The 23,684-nt window shown below is 39.4% G+C and overlaps 1 protein-coding gene across 1 annotated transcript in view; it reads left to right on the forward strand.

The window, feature by feature from the left end:
- The window catches only part of LOC140740564 (transmembrane channel-like protein 2-A), a 39,268-nt gene extending 16,292 nt beyond the window's left edge, over nucleotides 1-22,976 (forward strand). The window contains exons 10-17 of the mRNA XM_073069832.1: nucleotides 1,043-1,192; nucleotides 1,429-1,557; nucleotides 1,887-1,954; nucleotides 3,166-3,405; nucleotides 14,049-14,174; nucleotides 16,450-16,528; nucleotides 17,476-17,587; nucleotides 21,837-22,976. Of these exons, the coding sequence (XP_072925933.1) occupies nucleotides 1,043-1,192; nucleotides 1,429-1,557; nucleotides 1,887-1,954; nucleotides 3,166-3,405; nucleotides 14,049-14,174; nucleotides 16,450-16,528; nucleotides 17,476-17,587; nucleotides 21,837-22,048 (1,116 nt within the window). The 3' untranslated portion in view covers nucleotides 22,049-22,976. The remainder of the gene's footprint in view (nucleotides 1-1,042; nucleotides 1,193-1,428; nucleotides 1,558-1,886; nucleotides 1,955-3,165; nucleotides 3,406-14,048; nucleotides 14,175-16,449; nucleotides 16,529-17,475; nucleotides 17,588-21,836) is intronic.
- The last annotated feature ends 708 nt before the right edge of the window (nucleotides 22,977-23,684 follow it).

A 23,684-nucleotide genomic window follows, 5' to 3' on the forward strand; every position in this document is an offset into this window, starting at 1 on the left:
CTTAGGGAAGAAGAATACATTAGTTATAATACCTCCTGGTTCAGCAATAATTGGAGAGTCAACAAATATTATGTAATGAAAACTTAAAAACTTAAGGTCACATGATACCAGAAGCAACAATCTGCTGGAGGAACTGAACCAAGTCTAGCAGTATATGTGGGGTTGGGGTGGGGGTGTGGGGGCTGGGGGAGGAATTGTTCATGTTTCAGGTTGAAACTGAGCATCAGAAAGGACAATCATCAGTATAAAAAGGAGAAGGAGAACTGTGACAGGAATCTGAGAGGGACTGGGAGAGAAGAGGTAAGTAGCTCTGGGATACAGTGTGCTTATAGTAAATATCACTGGATAGTTTGCCTCCTTAGATGGAGACAGATCTAGAAAAGGAGAGAAGAGCCAAAAATAGTTAACGTGAATTGAGGCAACTCTCTTTCTTCCCTTCACAATGGCCATCTCCCCTCTCCACTCCCAGTCCTGATGCAAGCTTTCAACCTGAAATATCAGTTCCTTTCCTCAACAGATACTGCTTGACCCACTAAGTTTCTCCAGCAGATTGTTCTTTGCTCTAGACTCCAGCAAACTCTAGTCTCTCCAAGATTTCACGAGCCTCTTTTTGATCTCCTTGATTGCTATGTCATTTCCTCCTGGATCAACTGCTGTTGGCTATTAAATACATTCATCTAAATATAAAAATTTCTGTTAAATTTGCCATATGACATGTTATGTATAGTTGTGTATTAATAAGTCTACAAATATAAACCTCTGCATGTTTGGTTTCCAGCTTTCTTATCATCTTTGGAGAAGAAGGGTATTTCCTAAGAGAAAAGAGTTAAATCAGTTGTGTAGCAATGGATCCCAAATTGATGAATTCTTTTAATATTTTCCAGAGAATGTCAGACATCCATGAGAGAGCAGGTCTGCCAACCACCGCTGGCTGCTTCTGAAAAAAATGGGATCTTGACAGATCCAAATCTAAACCATTTCCTTAAGATATTTTGCTGTACCAATGAGATTTTAAACAAGATATTACCTTTCTCTTATTCAGTTGGCAGAGGAAGAAAGTATAAAAAATAAGACTTTAGCCATGATGAATTCCTTCAATTTAACATCCAATAATTCAACCACTGGGAGTATTCCACAAATAGATCCTGCAGATTTTCCCCGCGGGCCATGCTGGGAGACTGGTGTTGGAATGGTATGTCATTTTAATCAATATTGTAGAAGTGGACATTGAAATATTAAATCTATTGTTTGTGCTTTTTCTTGTCAACATTGCATAATATTATATTAAATAATCTGGTCAAATTACATCAGTGTATATAGGGACATTCTGTTTTGATAGATTTAACTGTGTAGTAAACATGCAAAATTATTGAAAGATTGAATCATTACGTGATATACTGAATAACTTCTATTATTTACAACTTTTAGGAATTTACAAAGCTTACTGTGTCTGACATTCTCGTAACTTATGGCAGTATATTTGTTGGAGATTTCCTACGTGCCCTATTTGTCAGATTCATTAACTACTGCTGGTGCTGGGATCTGGAGTATGGATTTGTTAAGTATTATTTCTCAAAAGAAATATGTCGAGTGAATTAATAATCTCTAATGTTCTATATTTGATACATGATTAAAGATTTAAAAATATATTTATGCTCTTCTAATCACATTTGAACATGCATAGATGAATTTGTTCACTAGCAGATACCTCAATTTTTTTTTTAGTGAAACATTTAAAATTAATTCTTTCAAAGCAAAAATGGCTAGAACATGTTTAATGGGCCCATTCGGCAAGGAGTAAATATCTACACCCTTTGTTGATAATGTTGTAAAAAGACAGTTTGTTTTAACTAATAACCTTGCAACATTTACTCTTAAAATTTCAGCCTTCATATACCGAATTTGACATCAGTGGAAATGTTCTAGGACTTATCTTCAATCAAGGAATGATATGGTAACGAGGACTTTTCTTACATCCACGTGATTAATAAAGTTAATTACGTGATTACGTAATTACGTTAATAACGATTAATAAACTTGGTTCCACCTATTTAATCTTGGCTAATGAGCTATGATGACTAGCAATGTGTGAGATAGGTGAGAACCAAGCTCAAAAATAATCAAGGAAAACCCAACGGTTTTATATAGAGCAAGAGGGATTTAGGGTGTATTTGAAAAATCTTATTGAGTCAGAAAACATTTATTAATGAATATTAATTAATTCATTAAAGAAATAAAGATGCATACATTATTGGAAAAGTTTGAAATATTAATGGAATACGTATAGTGAGAGGAAACAAGGGGTTTAGGATATTTGCTAATCTTCCTGATAAATTATTGAATGGATTACACACAAGCTGTCAAGTAGGGCTCAGTAGAATATTGGTGACTTTGATGATTATTTTCACTCCAGTCTAGTTGCAGGTGTGCCATCTCTGTTCTTCCTTGTGGCCACACCTCTCCATAGAAATGAATGGATCACTGGAAATGTAGCAGGCATAACTGGAAACAGTATTTGTTTGCTTACTTTCCTAGAGCAATGACTGAAAATGTTTGCGGGTCACTCTCCACAATGGTAAATAGTATTGCAGAGTATCAGCACGACAGCAGCAATCTGCTGTACAATAGTCTGTGGCTTTGGTGTTTGCAAGTTTTAATCCTTGATCTTCCTCACATTTACTATGATAATATGTTGTAATCTGTGAGGATTGGCAGTACATTTAGTGAAAATTTCAGTCCATTATGGTGTCCATTTTTAAAAAATTCATTCAAATTTCAAAAATTAAGTCTTGAAGAAAATGATCCCATGGAAATGGATTTCTGCCAGTAGATGGAGGTAGCAGCTTTGAAAGCACTTTCCCTGGTCACTGTAAAGAAAAAATAAAATTAAATAACTTCCCTGTCCTCACAGTATCTCAAATTACACAGCCACTTGTGTACCTCAAAACATTATCTTCGTAAATATAAAAAACATGTAACTTTACAAACATCATTACCAGATATGATCAACAACCATGTCAGAATGGTAAAGTAAATCATTTCAAATATTAAACACCTGCAGACAGTGGAAGGCAATAAATAAGATCAAGCAAGTTCTTGCAGTGCTAGCACTTGCATTCATGAGTTTTACACTGAATTGAAGAGTTTCCTTTCTTTTATTTTCAGGATGGGCACCTTCTATTCTCCTGGCTTAATTGGCATCAATATTCTACGGCTGTTGACATCTATGTACTTTCAGGGCTGGGCTGTTATGTGTTGCAATGTCCCTCAGTCAAGAGTTTTCAAAGCATCGGGATCTAATAATTTCTACATGTCATTATTACTGTTGATTTTGTTCCTAAGTTTATTGCCAGTAGTCTACACCATAATGACATTTACGCCCTCATTTGATTGTGGACCATTCAGGTAATTAGTTTTAAAGAAACCAATCCTGTGTCAAATTAATATGTTGTCTCCTATTTAATGAAATAAGCATGGATTACCCTATTACCCTTCTTAATATTATATATCTCTTGATTTTGTTGATAATTGAACTAATAAGCTTTTGGCCAAGTAATTGTAAATTAATATGAGGCACAATTACAGAAACACATCAACATGTTGTATGCAATTCTGGGCAAAATGGATCATCTTATCAAGTAAATGCATCTTATAATTATAGCCATTACAGCACAGAAGCTCATTTGACATTAACCATTTAAAATCGAATTTAATTGCATTTCTGTCTCTTCCCCTTACCATTTTATATTCTTTATTTTCAAATAGATATCCTTTTTTTATAAATGTATATGGTGCCTATTTAAATAGCCACTTTGCAAAGCATTTCATGTTCAATTTAATAATCCACTAGGTGAGATGTCATCTTATTTCTGCTCCTACATGTAAAGTAGCAATAATAAAAAGGCTTAGATAGCAGCAAAATAAATTTTTCATGTATTTTTGTAAACATATCTTCTATATATTTAAAATATACATATAAAGGCACAATTTTGATTTGTTTATCACCAACCTTTGTAGTACAGATTGCAGTAAGTAGAAGGATATACTATTCTGTAAGACTCCATATTTTGAATTAAAGTGTGTAGCTACAAGAATTTGAATATAATACAGGTGATTCACCCATGTAATTGCTCAAGGCCAATTAGAGATATTAGGGGATATTAATTTGATTCGCTTCACAGAAACTGTTTTCAGTGCAGTCACTTTCCCACGCCCATCGTGCTTTATCCAATTAACTTTCTCTTCCATCCCCCTTTTAAAAAAACATTCCACACTATTAGCTGTGTTTCTGCATCCATAGAAGCTGGTATACTTGTGTAGTTAATATTTACCTCAGAGTTCAAGTTTCTGATTTCTATTTGACTTGCCAGGTGCAAAGTCACAGTCATTTGAGTAGCAGTGTATTTAAAAGAAAATCTAGAGTTTGCCTGCACTTGCTTTCAGTGACAATAATTATAAATACCTATGTTTATATTCATATTGGAAACTTGTCAGACTGAAATTAGATTCTGCACTGGTATTGCTTGAGAAGATATAATTACAGCATGGCCAAATGAAAAGAAAATGCTTTAACAAGTGGGTGATTTACTCTGCCAGCTTACCACCCAAGCAGTAAAGACAGAAATCAGATCCTGAGTTATTGTTCTGATGCTGTATGTTTGTGTTTGGAAGGCTTTTGTCGGCGGTGTTCCATGGGAGGTCCGTACCCAGTCCATTGGCTTTTGCAACAATGATATTGAAGGGGTATTAGTAGGCAGGGGATCATGTGTTTGCACCTCTGGTGGACTGTGTCCTCTCCAGGGTGCAAGCCTGGACAGGAAGATTTGAAGAACCGGCTGTTGCCCCATGCAGCGTGTTTCCCTTTCTCCACGTCACTGATGTAGTCTAAGGGAAAGGCAAGCGCCAATGCAGCTTGGCACCAGTGTCATCACAGAGGATGCCAGAGTGATGTTCTAAACAACATCAAACCGCCTTAAGGACCCTGGCTCCAGATTTCTTCCTCGGTGGGTTTGGCCACAAGGCAATGAAGGTCTAAAATCAGAGTTTTCCTTCTCCTAGGCAGGCTACCATCCAAGGCTGACGAGCCCTACCTGCCCAAAACAACTGTTTTTGAGGCGCCAGTGGTCCAGCTTTGCCCATTCTCTTGTCAGTGGAAACAGTTCCATCAGGCTTAGTAGCTAAGCCACACGTGAAGGCCAAGAGTTGGACTTGGTTGTCAGAAGCTGTTAGAGATGCACGCCATTTGGAGCATTTTATAGGTAGTGGGAGCTTATCCCCACTACCACCCCCAGCTATGACACCTTAGGAACCTAGAAGGGATATGATAAATATATTTGCAGATGATGCAAAATGATTGAATGGATGGAAATGAGGATGAATGCTTTAAACCTTAGGAGAAGACACAATTAATCTGGTCAGTTGGGCTGAAAGGTGAATGGAATTTATTCTGGAGACGTGTGAGGCAAGTCATGTGCAGAGTACGTCAAGGCAAGAGAGCTGGCAGAACCTTGCATGTTGAGGAGGAGCAAATGGACTATTGAGTAGACGTCCACAGAACCTTAAAGGTATTAGGAAAGTCAATAAAGTGGTTAAAATGCACATGGATGTTTTCCTACATTAGATGAGGCATTGAATATAAGAACAGGAAAATTTTGTTGGACCTGTATGTAACATTACTTAGGTCGCAGCTTGAGCACTGTGTACAATTCAAATTGTCACATAATAGGAAGAATATGATTGTTCCAGAAAGGATGCATTGGTGACTTAATGGGATTTTCTCAGTGTCGGAAAATTAATGCATTGACATAAGTTTGTTTTCTTTGGAATCAGGAAGGTAGAGGGAAGATATGATGTAAAAACAATTTCAGGGCCTAAATAGAATAAATAGTTAAGACCCAATTCCCTTAGCAAGGGATCAAAAACTAGGGATGTAGATGTAAAATTGTTAGTAGAAGGATGTTGAGGAGATGAGGAAACTATTCTTTCAGAAGAGGTTGGTTGTTGAGACAGAATTCTCATATAGTACTTGGAAGAGTACGTGAGGATTGTGACCTGGTGTTAGAAGATGGGATTAGACTGGGTAGCACATTTTACCTGCCATGAATAGATGATTACCTCCTGTGTTTATGTTTACATTAACATTCAGAGATAATGATCATAACTGTTAATGGTTATCGACTTCTGATTTAAATGTCCATTAACTCAAGGAATGAAAGAACAGTATCAATCAAAATTGTTGATGTAAAAATTGTACTGAGTATCTCTGATAGCCAAAAACATTTGGGATGTGCCTGAGTTAAGTGTGATGTGATGTTCAGATGACTGATTACTAGTGATACATAGATTTTTATTACGTTATAGTATTACAAGTAGCCCAAGTATGACCTAGAGACGGCCATGTGAGGCCATTCTGAGTGCAGCCAGAGACAGAATTGGATATGAGACAGATGTATCAGAGTTTTCATGCCATTCCTACTATAAAGTGGAACCTAGGAGCATAAACGGCAGTGATGTTTCACACCCCAATGTGCTCAATACCTTTTTATGGATGTTTTGAAAGGGAGAATAACACTACACTTGTGTGGAACCCCACAGCGTCTAGCAACCCTGTGATCTCTGTCTCAGAGGCCAAAGCTACAGCATTTTAAAAGAGAACCCAGTGGCGTAGCTGACCAGGTACGGAAAACCTGTGCTGACTGTCTGGCTGAAGTGTTCAAGGACATCTTCCGCCTCTGCAGTCTGAGGTTTCCATCTGCTTCAAAGGGGCAGCAATCATACCAGTGCTCATGTATAACAGGGTGAGTTGCTTCAACAACTATGGCCCAGCAGCACTCACACCTGCTGTGATGAAATACTTTGAGCGGTTGGTTATCACTAGAATTAACTCCTCTTGAGCTAAGACCTAGACTTGCTGCAATTTGCCTACCGCTGCAACAGTTCTAGAGTGGACAAAATCACAATGGCTCTTCACTCTACTTTGGAGCACCAACAGAAAAAGATACATCAGGCTATCTATTGCAGCTCAGCGTTCAGTGCCATTACCCTACAGTATTAATCGCCAAGTTTGTAAACCTTCCCACAGAAATTCCATCTGCAACTTGATCCTTGCTTTCCTTATTGGAAGACCGCAGTTAGTACAGATTGGAAATGACATCTCCTCCTTGTTGACGATATACACAGGTACACCTCACTTAAACACCTGCTCTACTGTCTATACTCATGACTCTGTCCTAAGCACAGCTCAACTGTAAGATATGAAATTGCTGATGACATCATTGTTGTTGGGGGAATCTCAGATGGTGACAACGAGACGTACAAGAATGAGAAAGATTGGCTAGCTGAGTGGAGTTGCAACAATGACTTCACACTCATTGCCATCAAGACAAAAAAGCTGATTGTGAACTTCAAAGAGGGAAAGCCAGGAGAACGCACCCCTGTCCTCATTGAGGGATCATCAGTGCTCAAGATGAGCGGCTTCAAGTTCCTTTGTATAAACATATCAGAGGATCTACCCTGGGCCAAACACATTGATGCAATCATGAAGATGGCACACTGGTGGTTCTATTTCATTAGCAGTTTGAAGAGATTTCATATGTCACCAAAGTCTTACAAATTCCTGTAGATGTACTGTGGAGAGCATTGTAACTGGCTGCATCACAGCCTGGTATGGAGCCTCCAATACACAGCCACAAAAGGCGGCAGAGGGGTATAAATTTAGCCAGCTCCATTATGGCACAACACTTCCCACCAATGTCTTCTTCAAGACATGATGCCTCAAGAAGGTGGCATCCATCATTAAAGTCCTTCACCATCAGGGCATCCTTCGCCTCTTTACTACCATTAGGGAGGATGTACAAGAGCCTGAACACTGACAATCATTGATTTAGGAACACCTTCTTCCCTTCCACCATGAGGTGTCTTAATAGTCCATAAACCCATGAATGCCACCTTGTATTCCTTTTCTCTGTATGACTTACTTATTCTTGAAATTTATAGATTTTTAATATATTTTTAATTGTATTGGTACCACAAAACCACAAATTTCATGTCATATTTCAGTGATAATAGATAGATAGATAGATACTTTATTCATCCCCATGGGGAAATTCAACTTTTTTTCCAATGTCCCATACACTTGTTGTAGCAAAACTAATTACATACAATACTTAACTCAGTAAAAAATATGATATGCATCTAAATCACTATCTCAAAAAGCATTAATAATAGCTTTTAAAAAGTTCTTAAGTCCTGGCGGTAGAATTGTAAAGCCTAATGGCATTGGGGAGTATTGACCTCTTCATCCTGTCTGAGGAGCATTGTATCGATAGTAACCTGTCGCTGAAACTGCTTCTCTGTCTCTGGATGGTGCTATGTAGAGGATGTTCAGAGTTATCCATAATTGACCGTAGCCTACTCAGCGCCCTTTGCTCAGCTACCAATGTTAAACTCTCCAGTACTTTGCCCACGACAGAGCCCGCCTTCCTTACCAGCTTATTAAGACGTGAGGCGTCCCTCTTCTTAATGCTTCCTCCCCAACACGCCACCACAAAGAAGAGGGCGCTCTCCACAACTGACCTATAGAACATCTTCAGCATCTCACTACAGACATTGAATGACGCCAACCTTCTGATTCAAGACTAAAGCCATATGTATTTCTGGCAAGCTTAACATTTATTGCCTTTTCCTTATTGCCATTGAGAAAACGTGCTGAGTTGCAATCACAAAATGCTGCAGTCCTCCTGTAAGGTATCCCATAGAGTCCCAACATGTAGATCCAGTGATGTTCAGTTTCTCTGACATGATGGTGAAACTTAACTAATAAAATATGGTAGCATGGGACTGTTCACACATGTCCATTGCAACTCCTTCCAAAGCCTAACAGTAGAAAGTATGCTCTCTGATTTTTAACTGCTGAGATATTCATTCCACAGTAGTGGCTGTGCTTGGAATATTCCATCATTGGATCATACTGGTCACTTAGGGTGAGTTAGAGACTTTTGGATAAGAGGCAAGGACAGGATAATCAGCAAAATGCCTACTGACACTAAGTCGTTGGAGACATCATGTCCTACTTGGACTGCTCTAATGAACAAATGTCCTCAGCTTTTCCAAGGCTTTTATTGCTGAGGTATGTGACATTCTGTATGATAACATTCCTCTGTTGACTGCCCTCTGCTCTTTCTCTGTAGAAATCAAGGTCATATTGGCTACCAACTTTCTCACACAAGACTTTTCTAAATGAAAGCAGCAGACACATCCCTGACACATCTAATGGATTGATTGCTAATAGCTGTGTCACAGAGGATTCCCAGGCATTGTGTTTCCTTTTTCATCTAAACCATTTCATCTGTACTTTGATTTTAGTCAGAAACAATTCGCCTCTTGAACCTTGGCATTTGCTGATGTTGCTGGCTTCCCATAAGAACAGGAAGCCATTGACTCTACCCTTTATAACTTGGATGATTTTGCTAAACAGAAGTTTACACTCACACAATGTGAAGCTGATTTAGGTCATGAATAAAAGAAATCTTCATGGTTAAGTGATCATCTCTGCTCGGAGTTATGGATCTGAGGACATGAGCTATTCCTTACTTGCTTGTCTCCTTACATAAGTGGAATATTCAACCACAGCCATAGACCTGAGAGCCACATAGCTACCATGATGCAGATGAAAAACATCCTTGGACTTCTTAAGAAGGAATTTATTCCTTGCATCAATTTGTAGGTACCCTGCAGTCAATGCCTTATAGATGGGCTGACTTCATCCTGCAGAATGACATAATCTGTCATTAAATCAAAGATAGTCATTGGTCCCAAAACAAGGGAAGTCAAATCTCAAGATGGAGTTTCAAGAGCTGCTTCAAGTGAAGCAGGAGGAAAAAGGAGACCACCAAAGGATGTTCTGTTCAGCATCCACCACCTCATCTCCCAGCTATGAGGAAGAGTGAAGAAATATTGATTAGTGAACTTATTGAAAGAGAGACATTTCTTCAAAGCAGCCTGTGAAATCATGGTCTTCAATAGATCCCAAGTGATCCTTTCCATATTCCAATTGTTGCCACTAACATCAATTATAATCTGTTGTGGCAGCCCAAAAGCTGGATAAAAATTCCTCACACTTGCTTTGTAAGAATGGCTGTACAAATTATAACATGAATAAATAAATCCCTGGTCCAGTTCTTGCTACAATAACTCAATTTCCTTATAGATAGATAATTAATCCCAAAGGAAATTATAGTGTCACAGTAGCATTACAAGTGTACAGATATACAAGTATTAGAAGAGAAGAAAGAAAGAATCAAGAATAAGTTACCTCAAGCAGTCCAACAGGAGGGGGTCATCACTTATTACCAATTTACTTATTAAACCTAGACCCCTGCTTAACTCTGCAAGTGTAAATAGTGTTGAGCAGATCACCCTGACCTAGCTTGTGAAGAAATGAAAGCACATTTCACATTGCTCCACTGAGTAAGGATTCTCAATCCACGGGAAAACCACTATAGCCACATCTTGCCAATCTTCTTACATCAGAGCTGGTGGGACTCCACTCCCTATGACACAGGGTCTTTCACCTAGCACATACCTCATTGATCAGAGCTTGCTTGTCTCTCTGGGTGAATTTGTCTGCTTGCTTTGCAATGTTGTGCCAGGAGTTGCCCTAAATGACACGAGGTCTCTTTAGTTATTGCATGTTCCATTTTGGTGATTACTTCTGGGTATGAACCATTCTAATAGTGTTTCACACAAGATTCAGTACATTGCTTTTTTTTTGGGAAATCTAACAGTAGCATTAAATACAATATTTTTTTACTATGCTAATTCATGAAGGACTTGAGAGATGAGATGGAGGGTGAATGTTTTCCCTTGATCACAATTCTAGGTCTGCGGACCATATAGGACAGGAATGAGGAGAAACTTCTTCATTCTTTGCCCAAGAGGTCTGTGTAGGCTCAGTCATTATATTCATTCGAATCACTTTCATAGATTGCTGGACATAGCAGAATTAAAATATATATAGCAAGAATGCTGGAAGAATAGAGCTGAGGTAGATGATCAGCCTCAAACTTAATGAATGATGGAACAGGCTGAAGGAGTCAAATGAGCTACTTTTCTCCTATTTCTTATTTCATTTAATTAATACGTTCTTACTGAATTGAAATGTTTGAAGTTCTGACAGGGATCAACAAGCAGGGAAAATGTTTGTTCTGGCTGGAAGGTCTAGAACAAGGGGTCAAAATATCAGGATAGAGGGAAAGATATTTACGGTGGAGAGAAGGAGAAATTTCTTCAGCCCCAAAATGATGCTGAGGCTCATTCCTGTACTTGGTCAGGCAGAGATCAACGTATTTTTAGTTATTAAAGGATTTTAGAACTAGTGGATAATGTGCCTGCTGCTCAACAATTTTAATATATTTCTAACGTTTAAAGACTTGCAAAGAAAACTTGACTTATATTTTCAATATTCTATTAGTTTGTTTCTATCTAAAAGCTTTTTCTCTAGTGCTAATTAGCTCTCCCAATTACTTTGCTCCTTTTATCCTTTTTCTTCCCTTGCTGCGTTACGGATGAGATGTACTCCAGGCTACTGTGGGAGGTGACGGAAAAGATTGCTGAGCCTCTGGCGATGACATTTGCATCATCAATTGGGAGGGGACAGGTTCCGGGGGATTGGAGGGTTGTGGATTTTGTTCCCTTATTCAAGAAAGGTAGCCCAGGAAATTATAGCCCAGTGATTCTTACTTCAGTGGCTGGTAAGTTGAAGGAAGAGATCCAGAGAGGCAGGATTTCTGAACATTTAGAGAGGCATATATGATTAGGAATAGTCAGCATGGCTTTGTCAAAGGCAACTCGCGCCTTACAAGCCTGCTTGGATTTTTTGAGGATGTGACTAAACGCTTTGATGAAGGCAGAGCAGTCGACGTAGTGCATATGGATTTCAGCAAGGCATTTGACAAGGTACCCCATGCAAGGCTTGATGAGAAAGTAGGGAGGCATGGGATCCAAGGGGACATTGCTTTGTGGATCCAGAATTAGTTTGCCCACAGAAGGCAAAGAGTGGTTGTAGACGGGTCATATTCTGCATGGAGGTTGGTGACCAGTGGTGTGCCTCAGGGATCTGTTCTGGGACCCCTACTCTTTGTGGTTTTTATAAATGACCTGGATGAGGAAGTGGAGGGATGGATTAGTAAGTTTGCTGATGAAACAAATGTTGGGGGTGTTGTGGATAGTGTGGAGGGCTGTCAGAGGTTATAGTGGGTCATTGATAGGATGCAAAACTGGGTTGAGAAGTGGCAGATGAAGTTCAACCCAGATAAGTGTGAAGTTGTTCATTTTGGTAGGTCAAATATGATAGCAAAACATAGCATTAATGGTAAGACTCTTGGGAGTGTGGAGGATCAGAGGGATCTTGGGTTCTGAGCCCATAGGACACACAAAGCTGCTGTGCAGGTTGACACTGTGGTTAAGAAGGCATATGGTGTATTGGCGTTCATCAACCTTGGTGTTGAGCTTAGGAGTGGAGAGGTAATGATGCAGCTATCTAGGACCCTGGTCAGACCCCATTTGGAGTACTGTGCTCAGTTCTGGTCACCTCACTACAGGAAGGATGTGGAGACCATAGGAAGGGTGCAGAGGAGATTTACAAGGATGTTGCCTGGATTGGGGAGCATGCCTTATGAGAATAGGTTGAGTGAACTCAGCCTTTTCTCCTTGGAGCGATGGAGGATGAGAGGTGATCTGATAGAGGTGCATAAGATGATGAGAGGCATTGATCGTGTGGATAGTCAGAGGCTTTTTCCCAGGACTGAAATGGCTAACACAAGAAGGGGCACAATGTTATGGTGCTTGAAAGTAGGTACAGAGGAGATGTTAGGGGTAAGTATTTTAAGCAAGAGAATAGTGAGTGTGTGGAATGTGCTGCCGGCAACAGTGGTGGAGGTGGATACAATAGGGTCTTTTAAGAGACTCCTGGATAGGTAGATGGAGCTTAGAATAATAGAGGGCTATGGGTAACTTCTGAAGTAAGTACATGTTCGGCACAGCATTGTGGGCTGAAGGGCCTGTATTGTGCTTGGGTTTTCTATGTTCTATGTTCTATATCTGCAGTGTCTCTAGATGGATAAGATCCACACTGTAATGTAAGAAACAGCTCTTTGGTCACCAGGATGAAGTGGTTAAGAAGGACCCCAAGTGATGACATTCCAAATGATGGCTTGCCTTTGGGGAGATCCCTCTGTAATTGACACAGATTGATCTCTCTTCTTGTAGAGAGTCAGGATTACAGCATCCATGTCTCCATTTGAGATATGGAGGATGAAATGGCAGATTTGTGGCTAAAACCCATGGGTTTTCTGTGGTGATGCTCTCTGACCCATGAAATCTTGTCTCTTTGAGTTGAGATATACATTTCTTATTTATTCTGCAGTGGCAGCGTGCCTCTCCTGAGTAGGTCACTCTCATCAAAGACAGAGTTGTAGTCTGGCTGGTCTTCAGAATGTTCCATCTTGCTAGCATTGACTGTTTCTCTTGCCTTGATAATTCATCCCTATTCTTGTCTCTTCTTAGGGTTCTTGACTCTCCCTGTGTTTAGCACTTCTCAGGGAAATCCCCTCTAAAATAAAGATCGTTTACAGAGCAAGAAACCCTCAGCATCCTCCTGAACTATCAATATCCTCTCTCCTGCCTCTCTGACGGTCACCCATCCCCTCTCTTCCTGTATTTGATGGAAATGGATACATGTAACACTTCAGTTGCAGGTGCAAGATATGGACTGAGCCTGCAGTACTATATGGTTGTCCCATTTCCTATGGGTGAGCTTTCCTAATGAGTGTTACCTTGTTGAAAACGCACCTCCAATATAATTGCCTATTTCCAAATAAAGGTTTTGATGCATTGAGCAGATAAATACATCAGTTACATTTTCTCTGACACACTAAAAAGTAATGACAACTTCCATCAAAGAACACGAATGATGCACCATTAAAGTCTTCAAATTAGTCATTGTTGTTTAAACCATATTTCAGTGTAATTCTCAATTTTTTTTCTTACAGTGGGAAAGCTAAAATGTTTGAGGTCATTATGGAAACAATTGAGTATGATTTTCCAGCATTTATTGGAAAACTCTTCAGTTACGCTTCAAATCCAGGGCTGATTCTTCCTGGGATCTTACTTATGGTGTAAGTTTTGTTTTCCTTTCAGCAGTAAAAGAAAAACCCTAATCACCCAAATAATTATGGTCTTCCTGTCCATGGTTTGATTGATGGTACAGAGCTTAAAATTAAATTTAATTTTGTACAATTGCAAAATATAGTATAAATGGTATTAAATGCACTTTTTCTGCTTTAATAGGTTATTAAAAGAGTAAATTATTAAATATATTCAGCTGTAGATGTGAAGCATATTCATAGACAAAAATTAGAACCATAGAACACTACAGCATAGAAAACAGGCCATTCAGCCCTTCTAGTCTGTGCTGAAACTTTATTCTGTTAGTCCCATTGACCTGCACCTAGTCCATAACCCTCCAGACCTCTCCCATCCATGTATCTATCCAATTTATTGTTAAAACTTAAGAGTGAGCCTGCATTTACCACGTCAGTTGGCATCTCATTCCACACTCCCACCACTCTCTGAGTGAAGAATTTCCCCCTAATGTTCCCCTAAACCTTTTCCCTTTCAACCTAGAGCCAGGTCCTCTCATATTTATCTCTCCTAATCTAAGTGGAAAGAGCCTACACACATGTACTTGGTCCATACCCTTCATATTTTTGTAAACCTCTATCAAATCCCCCCTCATTCTTCTATGCTCCAAGGAATAAAGTCCAAACCTGTTCAAACTTTCTCTGTAACTCAACTCCTGAAGACCCGGCAACATTCTAGTAAATCTTCTCTGCACTCTTTCAATCTTACTGATATCCTTCCTATAGTTAGGTGACCAGCACTGCACACAATACTCCAAATTTGGCCTCACCAATGTCTTATATAACCTCACCATAACATCCCAACTCCTATACTCAATACTTTGATTTATGAATGCCAGGGTGCCAAAAGCCTTCTTTATAACCCTGTCTATCTGTGACACCACTTTCAGGAATTATGCATCTGAACTCCCAGATCCCTTTGTTCCTCCGCACTCCTCAGTGCCCTACCATTTACTGTGTTTGTCCTACCTTGATTTGTCCTTCCAGAATGCAAAACCTCACACTTGTCTGCATTAAATTCCATCTGCCATTTTCTGGCCCATTTTTCCAGTTGGTCCAGATCCCTCTGCAAGCTTTGAAAGCCTTCTTCACTGTTCACAACGCCTCCAATCTTAGTGTCATCAGCAAACTTGCTGATCCAATTTACCACATTATCATCTACATCATTGATATAGACAACAAACAACAATGGTCCAAGAACAGATCCCTGAGGCACACCACTAGTCACAGGCCTCCAGTCTGAGAAGCAATCATCCACTACCACTCTCTCTTCTTTCCCACACAGCCAGTTTCAAATCCAGTTTACAAACTCTCCATGGATACCTAGTGTCTGAACCTTCTGAACTAACCTCCCATGTGGTACTTTGTCAAAGGTCTTACTAAAGTCCATGCAGACAACATCCACAGCTTTTCCTTCATCTACTTTCTTGGTAACCTCTTCGAAAAACTCTACAAGATTCTTTAAACACAATCTACCACACACAAAGCCATGCTGACTATCCTTAAACAGCCCTTGGTTGTCCAAATACTTGTATATCCAATCTCTCAGAACACATTCCAATAATTTACCTACTACTGATGTCAGGTTAACTAGTCTGTAATTACCTGGCTTACTTTTGGAGCCTTTTTTAAACAATGGAGCAACATGAGCTACCCTCCAATCCTCCGGCACCGCACCTGTGGCTAAGGACATTTTAAATATTTCTGCCAGGGCCCCTGCAATTTCTACACTAATCTTTCTCAAGGTCTGAGGAAATATCATGTCAGGCCTGGGGGAATTATCTACCTTTATTCGCTGTAAGGCAGCAAGCACTACTCCTCTTTAATCTCTACATGTTCCATGACACTACTGCTTGTTTCCCTTCCTTCCATATGTGCTATGCCAGTTTCCTGAGTAAATAAAATTGATTTTATGGATATGGATTTTCAGTCCTTCAGAGAAGCATTTCAAAGTATACTTGTTTTACTTTTAAATAATGTTTTGTTGGTACTATAAATTTTAGCATATTAGATTTTTTAAATATTTATTTTGCACTGTGCAAAATCTTTCCATTTGCTGCCAGTTGTTTGCTGATCAGCCATTATGAAAAAATCAGTGTTGATATATCTTAACTGTAATTCTGAATAGAGTAAAGAAGGTGTTTATGTATACTGTAAGCTATAAGGTACCGGTATATATTAAATAAAATTTATTACTTATTTATTAAGCACTATCACATCTGATTGCCTTTTAACCTGTGTTTAATTGCAGTTTAGGCATATACTACCTTAATGCTACCTCAAAAACATACAAAGCAGCAAATCTGGAGCTAAAAAAGAAGATGCAAATGGTAAGTTCATATTGAAAAGTAGTTACTGAGGAGAATGCACAGATAGTATGTAAACTTGGAAATGCATAGTTTTTCATATATGCTTTATATCAAGAAGGACACTTATTTGAGTTCTAAAAATTCTTAGAGGTAGAAATACATCTTCTCCTGGCATACACCATGTATGCAGTGCATCCATTTTATTGTGAACTTGTGAAGTTTGGTTCCATTCTGCACAGCCAAAATATGTTAGTAGGATTTCCATGAAAAAGGTGTATGATTGTAATCTGCATGTCTTTTTTGGGAATAAGACCAATTTATCTCATCCACTCCAAGCAAAAATCAGCCCTTCAGGAAACACAGTTCATTGGCAGCAGACAGAAGCAACATACAACATAAATGCTCCAAAAGGCAGAGGTTAGAGAGGTCATGAAAAGAGCACTGAAGTTCTCAGAAAGACACTGGAATGGCCATTTAAATGGCATCTAAATATACAACTCAGTTTTGCAACTTTATTTGTGATTACCACATGACAAGTCACTTTCTAGACCAGAGCTCTTTACTTCAGACCAGGAGGACTTCAGAGATGTGTGGCATGGCATTTGATGTGGAACTACAGATGGTGTGGACAAGCAGCTGATCCGTTTTATTAACAGGCACGAATTTTCCAAGAATTATTTAATGAGGGTTATTTCAATTCTGGATTGCATTGAAAATAAAATGCTATGCAATCCAACTTCTACCTGCACATGCCTGTTGGAAGTCACATAAGATGCTAGAAAAAACAACTAAATATTAATAAGCCCTGTCTAGAAGTTAATAAATTATATTGTCCTGTATTTTAAAACAATAACATTTCTCCTGTGTAACAAGGCTAACATTTCAGTGTTGTTTTGCATTTTTAAATATATTCATATCCCACAATGAAATGTTGTTAAATGTGGTGCAATTCTTTTCTATTATAAAAGCAACGTGAAGAACAAAGGAATAGAAGGAACAATAAAAATACCGTCAATCCAATGTTGCAAGATTTAGAAGATCTTTTACCAAAGAGAACAAATCCTAGCAAACTTGAAGCAGGTGGGAGCTGATAACATTGTTTAATTTGTGAACTAATTTTAGTAAAATATGTAGCTTAAAAAGACACTGGCATTTAAGTCTTTATTCAGGAATTATACTAAATAATGTAATTTGATTGATATTTTACTAGTAAAATAACTGCACTTTATAAATGTGAAATGTACACTCAATGGCCACCTTATTAGATACACCTACTCACACTTAGACCCCTTCCAGTTTGCCTACCAGCCCCGACTAGGAGTTGAGGATGCCATTGTCTACCTGCTGAACCGTGTCTACGCCCACCTGGACAAGCCGTTGAGCACTGTGAAGGTCATATTTTTTGACTTCTCCAGTGCGTTCAACATCATCCGCCCTGCTCTGCTGGGTGAGAAGCTGACAGTGATGTAGGTGGATGCTTCCCTGGTGTCATGGATTATTGATTACCTGACTGGCAGACCACAGTGGGTGCGCTTGCAACACTGTGTGTCAGACAGAGTGGTCAGCAGCACTGGGGCTCCACAGGGGACTGTCCTGTCTCCCTTTCCCTTCACCATCCACACCTCGGACTTCAACTACTGCACAGAGTTTTGCCATCTTCAGAAGTTTTCTGATGACTCTGCCGTAGTTGGATGCATCAGCAAGGGAGATGAGGCGGAGTACAGGGCTACGGTGGGAAACTTTGTCACATGGTTTGAGCAGAATCATCTGCAGCTTAATGTGAAAAAGACTAAGGAGCTGGTGGTGGTCCTGAGGAGGGCTAAGGCAATGGTGACTCCTGTTTCCATCCAAGGGGTCAGTGTGGACATGGTGGAGGATTACAAATACCTAGGGACACAAATTGACAATAAACTGGACTGGTCAAAGAACACTGAGGCTGTCTACAAGAAGGGTCAGAGCCGTCTCTACTTCCTGAGGAGACCGAGGTCCTTTAACATCTGCCGGATGATGCTGAGGATGTTCTATGAGTCTGTGGTGGCCACTGCTATCATGTTTGCTGTTGTGTGCTGGGGCAGCAGGCTGAGGGTAGCAGACACCAACAGAATCAACAAACTCATTCGTAAGGCCAGTGATGTTGTGCGGGTGGAACTGGACTCTCTGATGGTGGTGTCTAAAAAGAGGATGCTGTCCAAGTTGCATGCCATCTTGGACAATGTCTCCCATCCACTCCATAATGTACTGGTTAGGCCCAGGAGTACATTCAGCCAGAGACTCATTTCACCGAGATGCAACACTGAGCGTCATAGGAAGTCATTCCTGCCTGCGGCCATCAAACTTTACAACTCCTCCCTCAGAGTGTCAGGCACCCTGAGCCAATCGGCTGGTCCTGGACTTATTTCCACTTGGAATAATTGTACTTATTATTTAATTATTTATGGTTTTATATTGATATATTTCTACACTATTCTTGGTTGGTGCGACTGTAACGAAACCCAATTTCCCTCAGGATCAATAAAGTCTGTCTGTCTGTAATGCAAATATCTAATCAGTGAATCATGTGGTAGCAACTCAATGCATAAAAGCATGGTCAAGAAGTTCAAACATTGTTCAGACCAAACATCGGAATGGGTAAGAAATATATTCTCAGTGACTTTGACTGTGGAATGAGTGTTGGTACCAGACAGGGTGGTTTGAGGATCTCAGAAACTGCTGATCCCCTGGGATTTTCACACACATCAATCGCTACAGTTTACAGAGAATGGTGTAAAAAAACAAAGTCCAGTGAGTAGCAGTTCTGTGGGCAAAAATGCCTTGTTAATGAGAGAGGTCTGAAGAGAATGTTCAGACTGGTTCAAGATGATAGCAAGGTGCAAGTAACACAAATAACCATGCATTACGACAGTGGTGTGCAGAAGAGCATCTCTGAATGCACAACCCGTCAGACTTTGAAGTGGATGGACTACAGGAGTGCCTAATAATGTGCCCACTGAGTGTCAATTCTTAATTAAGATCTGCTGAACTTTACCCTTGCATTCAGCTCTATGCGAAGTTTCTACTTTTTCCACTTAAATATCACAACAGTTTCAAATAAGATGTATAACCATGGCTGGTTAGCCTTAGGATTGCAACTAGCTCGATCCTGGTAGACAATATGCATCTGCATATTGCTGGGATTGTATTTTCTCTAACCAAATGTGTATCCGATCACTCTGCCAGTCGGGTGTCCTCAGAGAGTAAAGTGTTTTGGCCTGCCTTATTCCCTAGCCTAACTTCTGCCCCACTGTTGGTAGTTTGCCGGTCCAAGCCATGACTATTTTAAAGGGATCACATACTTTCTGACAATTGCCCCTACTACATACATGATTTGGGATATCTGTAGGAGAACAGGCGGCAGTAGTTTAGTCTGTCAGAAGTGTTCACTTCTTCAAGTTTGAGGGTATTCATGGAAGGGGAACAGGCAGCAAATGTTTAGTCTGTCAAAGATGTTCATTTATGTAAGTTTACTTCACACAGCTATGATGCTGATATGAACTTCAAAATTACAATGCTCTCATCATCAGTTTTATTATTTGGTATAAAGTTTTTAAGATTTTAAAAGAATATTGCTGATGCTTTCCTGCTAAAAGCACTTTACAGAAGAATCTGGTTTAATTTGCAGTGTGTCACCACCACTTGCAAGTTCTCACAATCACATTCCGTTCTGGAGTAAAGAGATTTTCATGTAAATAGTACAGATAAAAAGAGCTAACCTATTAATTTCAAGGCTCTTTCACATATTAACGTTATCTAATATTTCTGTGTAGTAATGGTATAATTTATCTGGAATATACATCATCTGGCTCTGTTGAGCAAACATATTTTCCTCTTGAAGTTGAAAGTACCCATGAGCAGGTCACAATAGAGTTTCAATAGAGGTTGTCATGCATTATAAAGAAACTACAGATCTTTTCAGTGTGGTCAGCAAAAGGAAATCAGAAGTACAATTGCAAAAGGTTTTTATCTCCAGAAGGAAATACAGTTGTTATATACTTTTCTTCATTTCAGATAAAATTATTTAACATTTACCAGACGTCCAAAATGTTTTACATATTTGTTGCCCTCTTTCATTTCCTTTGTTTTTTTTCCCCCCTTTGCTTCTCAGTGAGGCGTTAAAGCTTTGACATTTCTTTTGTGGTTCTGATATTAAGCACAAGAGATTTTGTAGATGCTGGAATCTAGAGCAACACAAAATGCTGGAGGAACTCAGCGAGTCGGGAAGCAGCTATGGAGTTGACGATTTGGGCAGAGACCCTTTATCGGGGAGGGACCTAGAATAGGAAGTGGGGAGAGGAGAAGGAGTACAAGCTGGCAGGTGATAAGCGAAACCAGATAGGGGAAGGTGGGTAGGTGGGGCAGAGGGTATGACGTAAAGGGCTGAAGAAGGAATCTGATAGAAGAGAACGGTGGCTATGGGAGAAAGGAAAGGAGGGAGGGGCACCAGAGGGAGGTGATGGGCAGGTGAGGAAAAGAGAAGGAGGAAGAGGGAACCAGAATGAAGAATGGAAAAAAATGACAGAAGGGGGAAAGGAAGAGAAATTGGCATGAACATCGATTTCTTGAACTTCTGCTATCAGATTGGAGGCTACCCAGATGGAATTTGAGGTTTTGCCCTGCCAACCTTGGAGTGACCTCATTGTGACAGTAGAGCAGGCCATGGACTGACATGTTGGAATGGAAATGGAAAGTTGAATTGAAACAGGTGGTCGCTGGGAAGTCCCACCTTTAGTGCTTGATGAAGTAATTCCACAATCTGCGTCAGTTCTCACGGATGTAGACAAGGCTGCACTAGGAGCAACAGTAGATGACCTTGACAGACTCAAGGTGAAATGTTGCTTCACCTGGGACTGTTTGGAGCCCTGAATAGTGGTGAAGAGTGAGGTGTAGGGGCAGATGTAGCTCTTGTCCCACTTGCAGGGATAAATGCCAGGAGGAAGATCAGTAAATAGGGATGAGTAGAGAAGAAAGTCATCTACACAGCAATCCCTTTAGAAAGTGGGGAGCGAAATATGTGCTTATTGATATCTCTTCTCTGGATACTCCTCCTCTAATATTTCTAATTTCCTCATTGTTGCTGTAGATAATACTTGTATTTAGGTCCTGGACTTGACCATCTTGCAGTAATCTCTTATTAATAAGTATTAAACTACACCCTACAAGTTGGATATCCATGAGCAATTCAAGTGGTTTGTTCTTTGTCTTGAATTTGTATAATCTGCTGTCATCTTTTACAATTAGTCTATTAAATTTTTTTGCGATAAAAGGCAAATTTATGTTTTTTTTATATCTTAAGGGCCAGACATGGGTAAAAAAGCAGTTGAGAAACATCACCCTTCCACCAATGGAAAACTTGGAAAGGAAATGACACTGGCACCGCCACCTCCGCGAATGGTAGTAACGAAAGCACCCAACCCAGGACAACCTCCACACCCACCAGGACAACCGAGACCTGGGGCACCAGGTCCACGTCACCAGGGGCCTCGTCCTGGGCAGACAAGACATTAAAAAGTGCAAAACACAAAAATGCAACTGCAGATGCTGTGGATCAAGGAATACGTACACAACGCTGCCTGACCTGCTGAGTTCTTCCAGTGTTGTGTACATTAAAAAGTGAGAGGCTTTTCTCTATTTCTCCAATATACTTTGAACGGTCTTGATGAGATTGCAGTCAAACAAATCTAAATCAGGTTTATTATGACTGACACATGTCAGTGGTAACAATACAGTGATACTATTAATGTCTGGATTGAGAATGAAATACATCATTCCAGGCAAGTTTTTAATGAACCCTGAAATTATTTCTCCCCTCATTAGTAAACTTGCCTTTTTAATATAAAAAACAAATGTATTTTAACGATAATAGATCAAGCTGAATAGATTCTTATAATTATTTAGCTACTGGTTTCCAAGCAAGTTTAATATTAAAATAATTGAGAAGAAATTCATTCTTGGTCACATGCTACATATTTGATTTGTGAGTGTATGCAATCTTTGTTGCATTTCTTTAATAAGGAGCAGACATTTCAATGTGGGTATTTTTTTAAACCATCTGAACATTTATTATAAACGCAAAAGATTTTGCAGATGCTGGAAATCCAGAGCAACACAGACAAAATTCTCGAGGAACTCAGCAGGTCAGGCAGCGTCAATGGAGAGGAATAAACGGTTAGTATTTCAGGCTGTGAACCTCCATCAGGATTGGAAAGGAACAGACAGGAAGGTGGGGTGAGGGGAAGTATGAACTGTTACAGAAGCTGGGTGGGTTCTTCCCCCTTCCTTTCCAATCTTGATGAAAGTCTCAACCAGAAACATTAACTGTTTATGCCTCTCAGCGGTTATTATGTAACTGTTTTGTTAATGATTTGCTATGTAACTAAAAATTTAAGTTAAAAAACATTTATATAAAAGTTTAAGGAACATTTAGAATGAAGAATTCAGGGCTCAGTCTAATTTTATATTAGTTACTTATATTTGATGTAAAGTCTGTTCCATCAGGTTTTAAAATGGTTTATAATTATAATTACTTAAGAAAAGACCACCTGAAATTATCTTACTGTAACATCCTTGGAGGTCTTAAGGAATTGAATGTGGAAAGTGTGATTCATTTTATGGGAGAATCTAGAACCAGGTTTCTCATTTAAAAAGAAATAGGAATTTTCTCATTATAACAGAAGTAGGGTGAAATCTTTTCTCTCAGAGGGTTGGAGTCTTTGGACTCTTTTCTAAGGAGTGTTGTTGGAAAAATGTTTGAATACTTTTAAAACAGGTTACTGCAGTTATATGGAATACAGAGAGGAACATAGAATCAGATTATTTGTAATCATAGTAAATGGCAGACCAGGTTTAAGGGGCTGGTTGGCCTTCTCCACCTCATTCACATACTCATAATGTATATTTGCATGAATCACTGTGGGAAAGATGCAAGCAGTTGTTTATAAATGAGCTACTTGTTAGCTGCAAACAAAAGAATTTTCATTGGAAGTTCAGGCCTAAATAGGTATTGTTTGTTTTCATGCAAATTTTACAGGAGCAAATCAAGTGATTAGTGAAACATTTCTTTTCATTTCAGCCAAGATCAGCTCCTCCCCCACTGTGGTTACAAACTTACAATGTTTTTTCAGTGGAAGTAGTGGAGGTGGAC

Source organism: Hemitrygon akajei, chromosome 2, assembly GCF_048418815.1.
Source record: "Hemitrygon akajei chromosome 2, sHemAka1.3, whole genome shotgun sequence".
NCBI lineage: Eukaryota > Metazoa > Chordata > Chondrichthyes > Myliobatiformes > Dasyatidae > Hemitrygon > Hemitrygon akajei.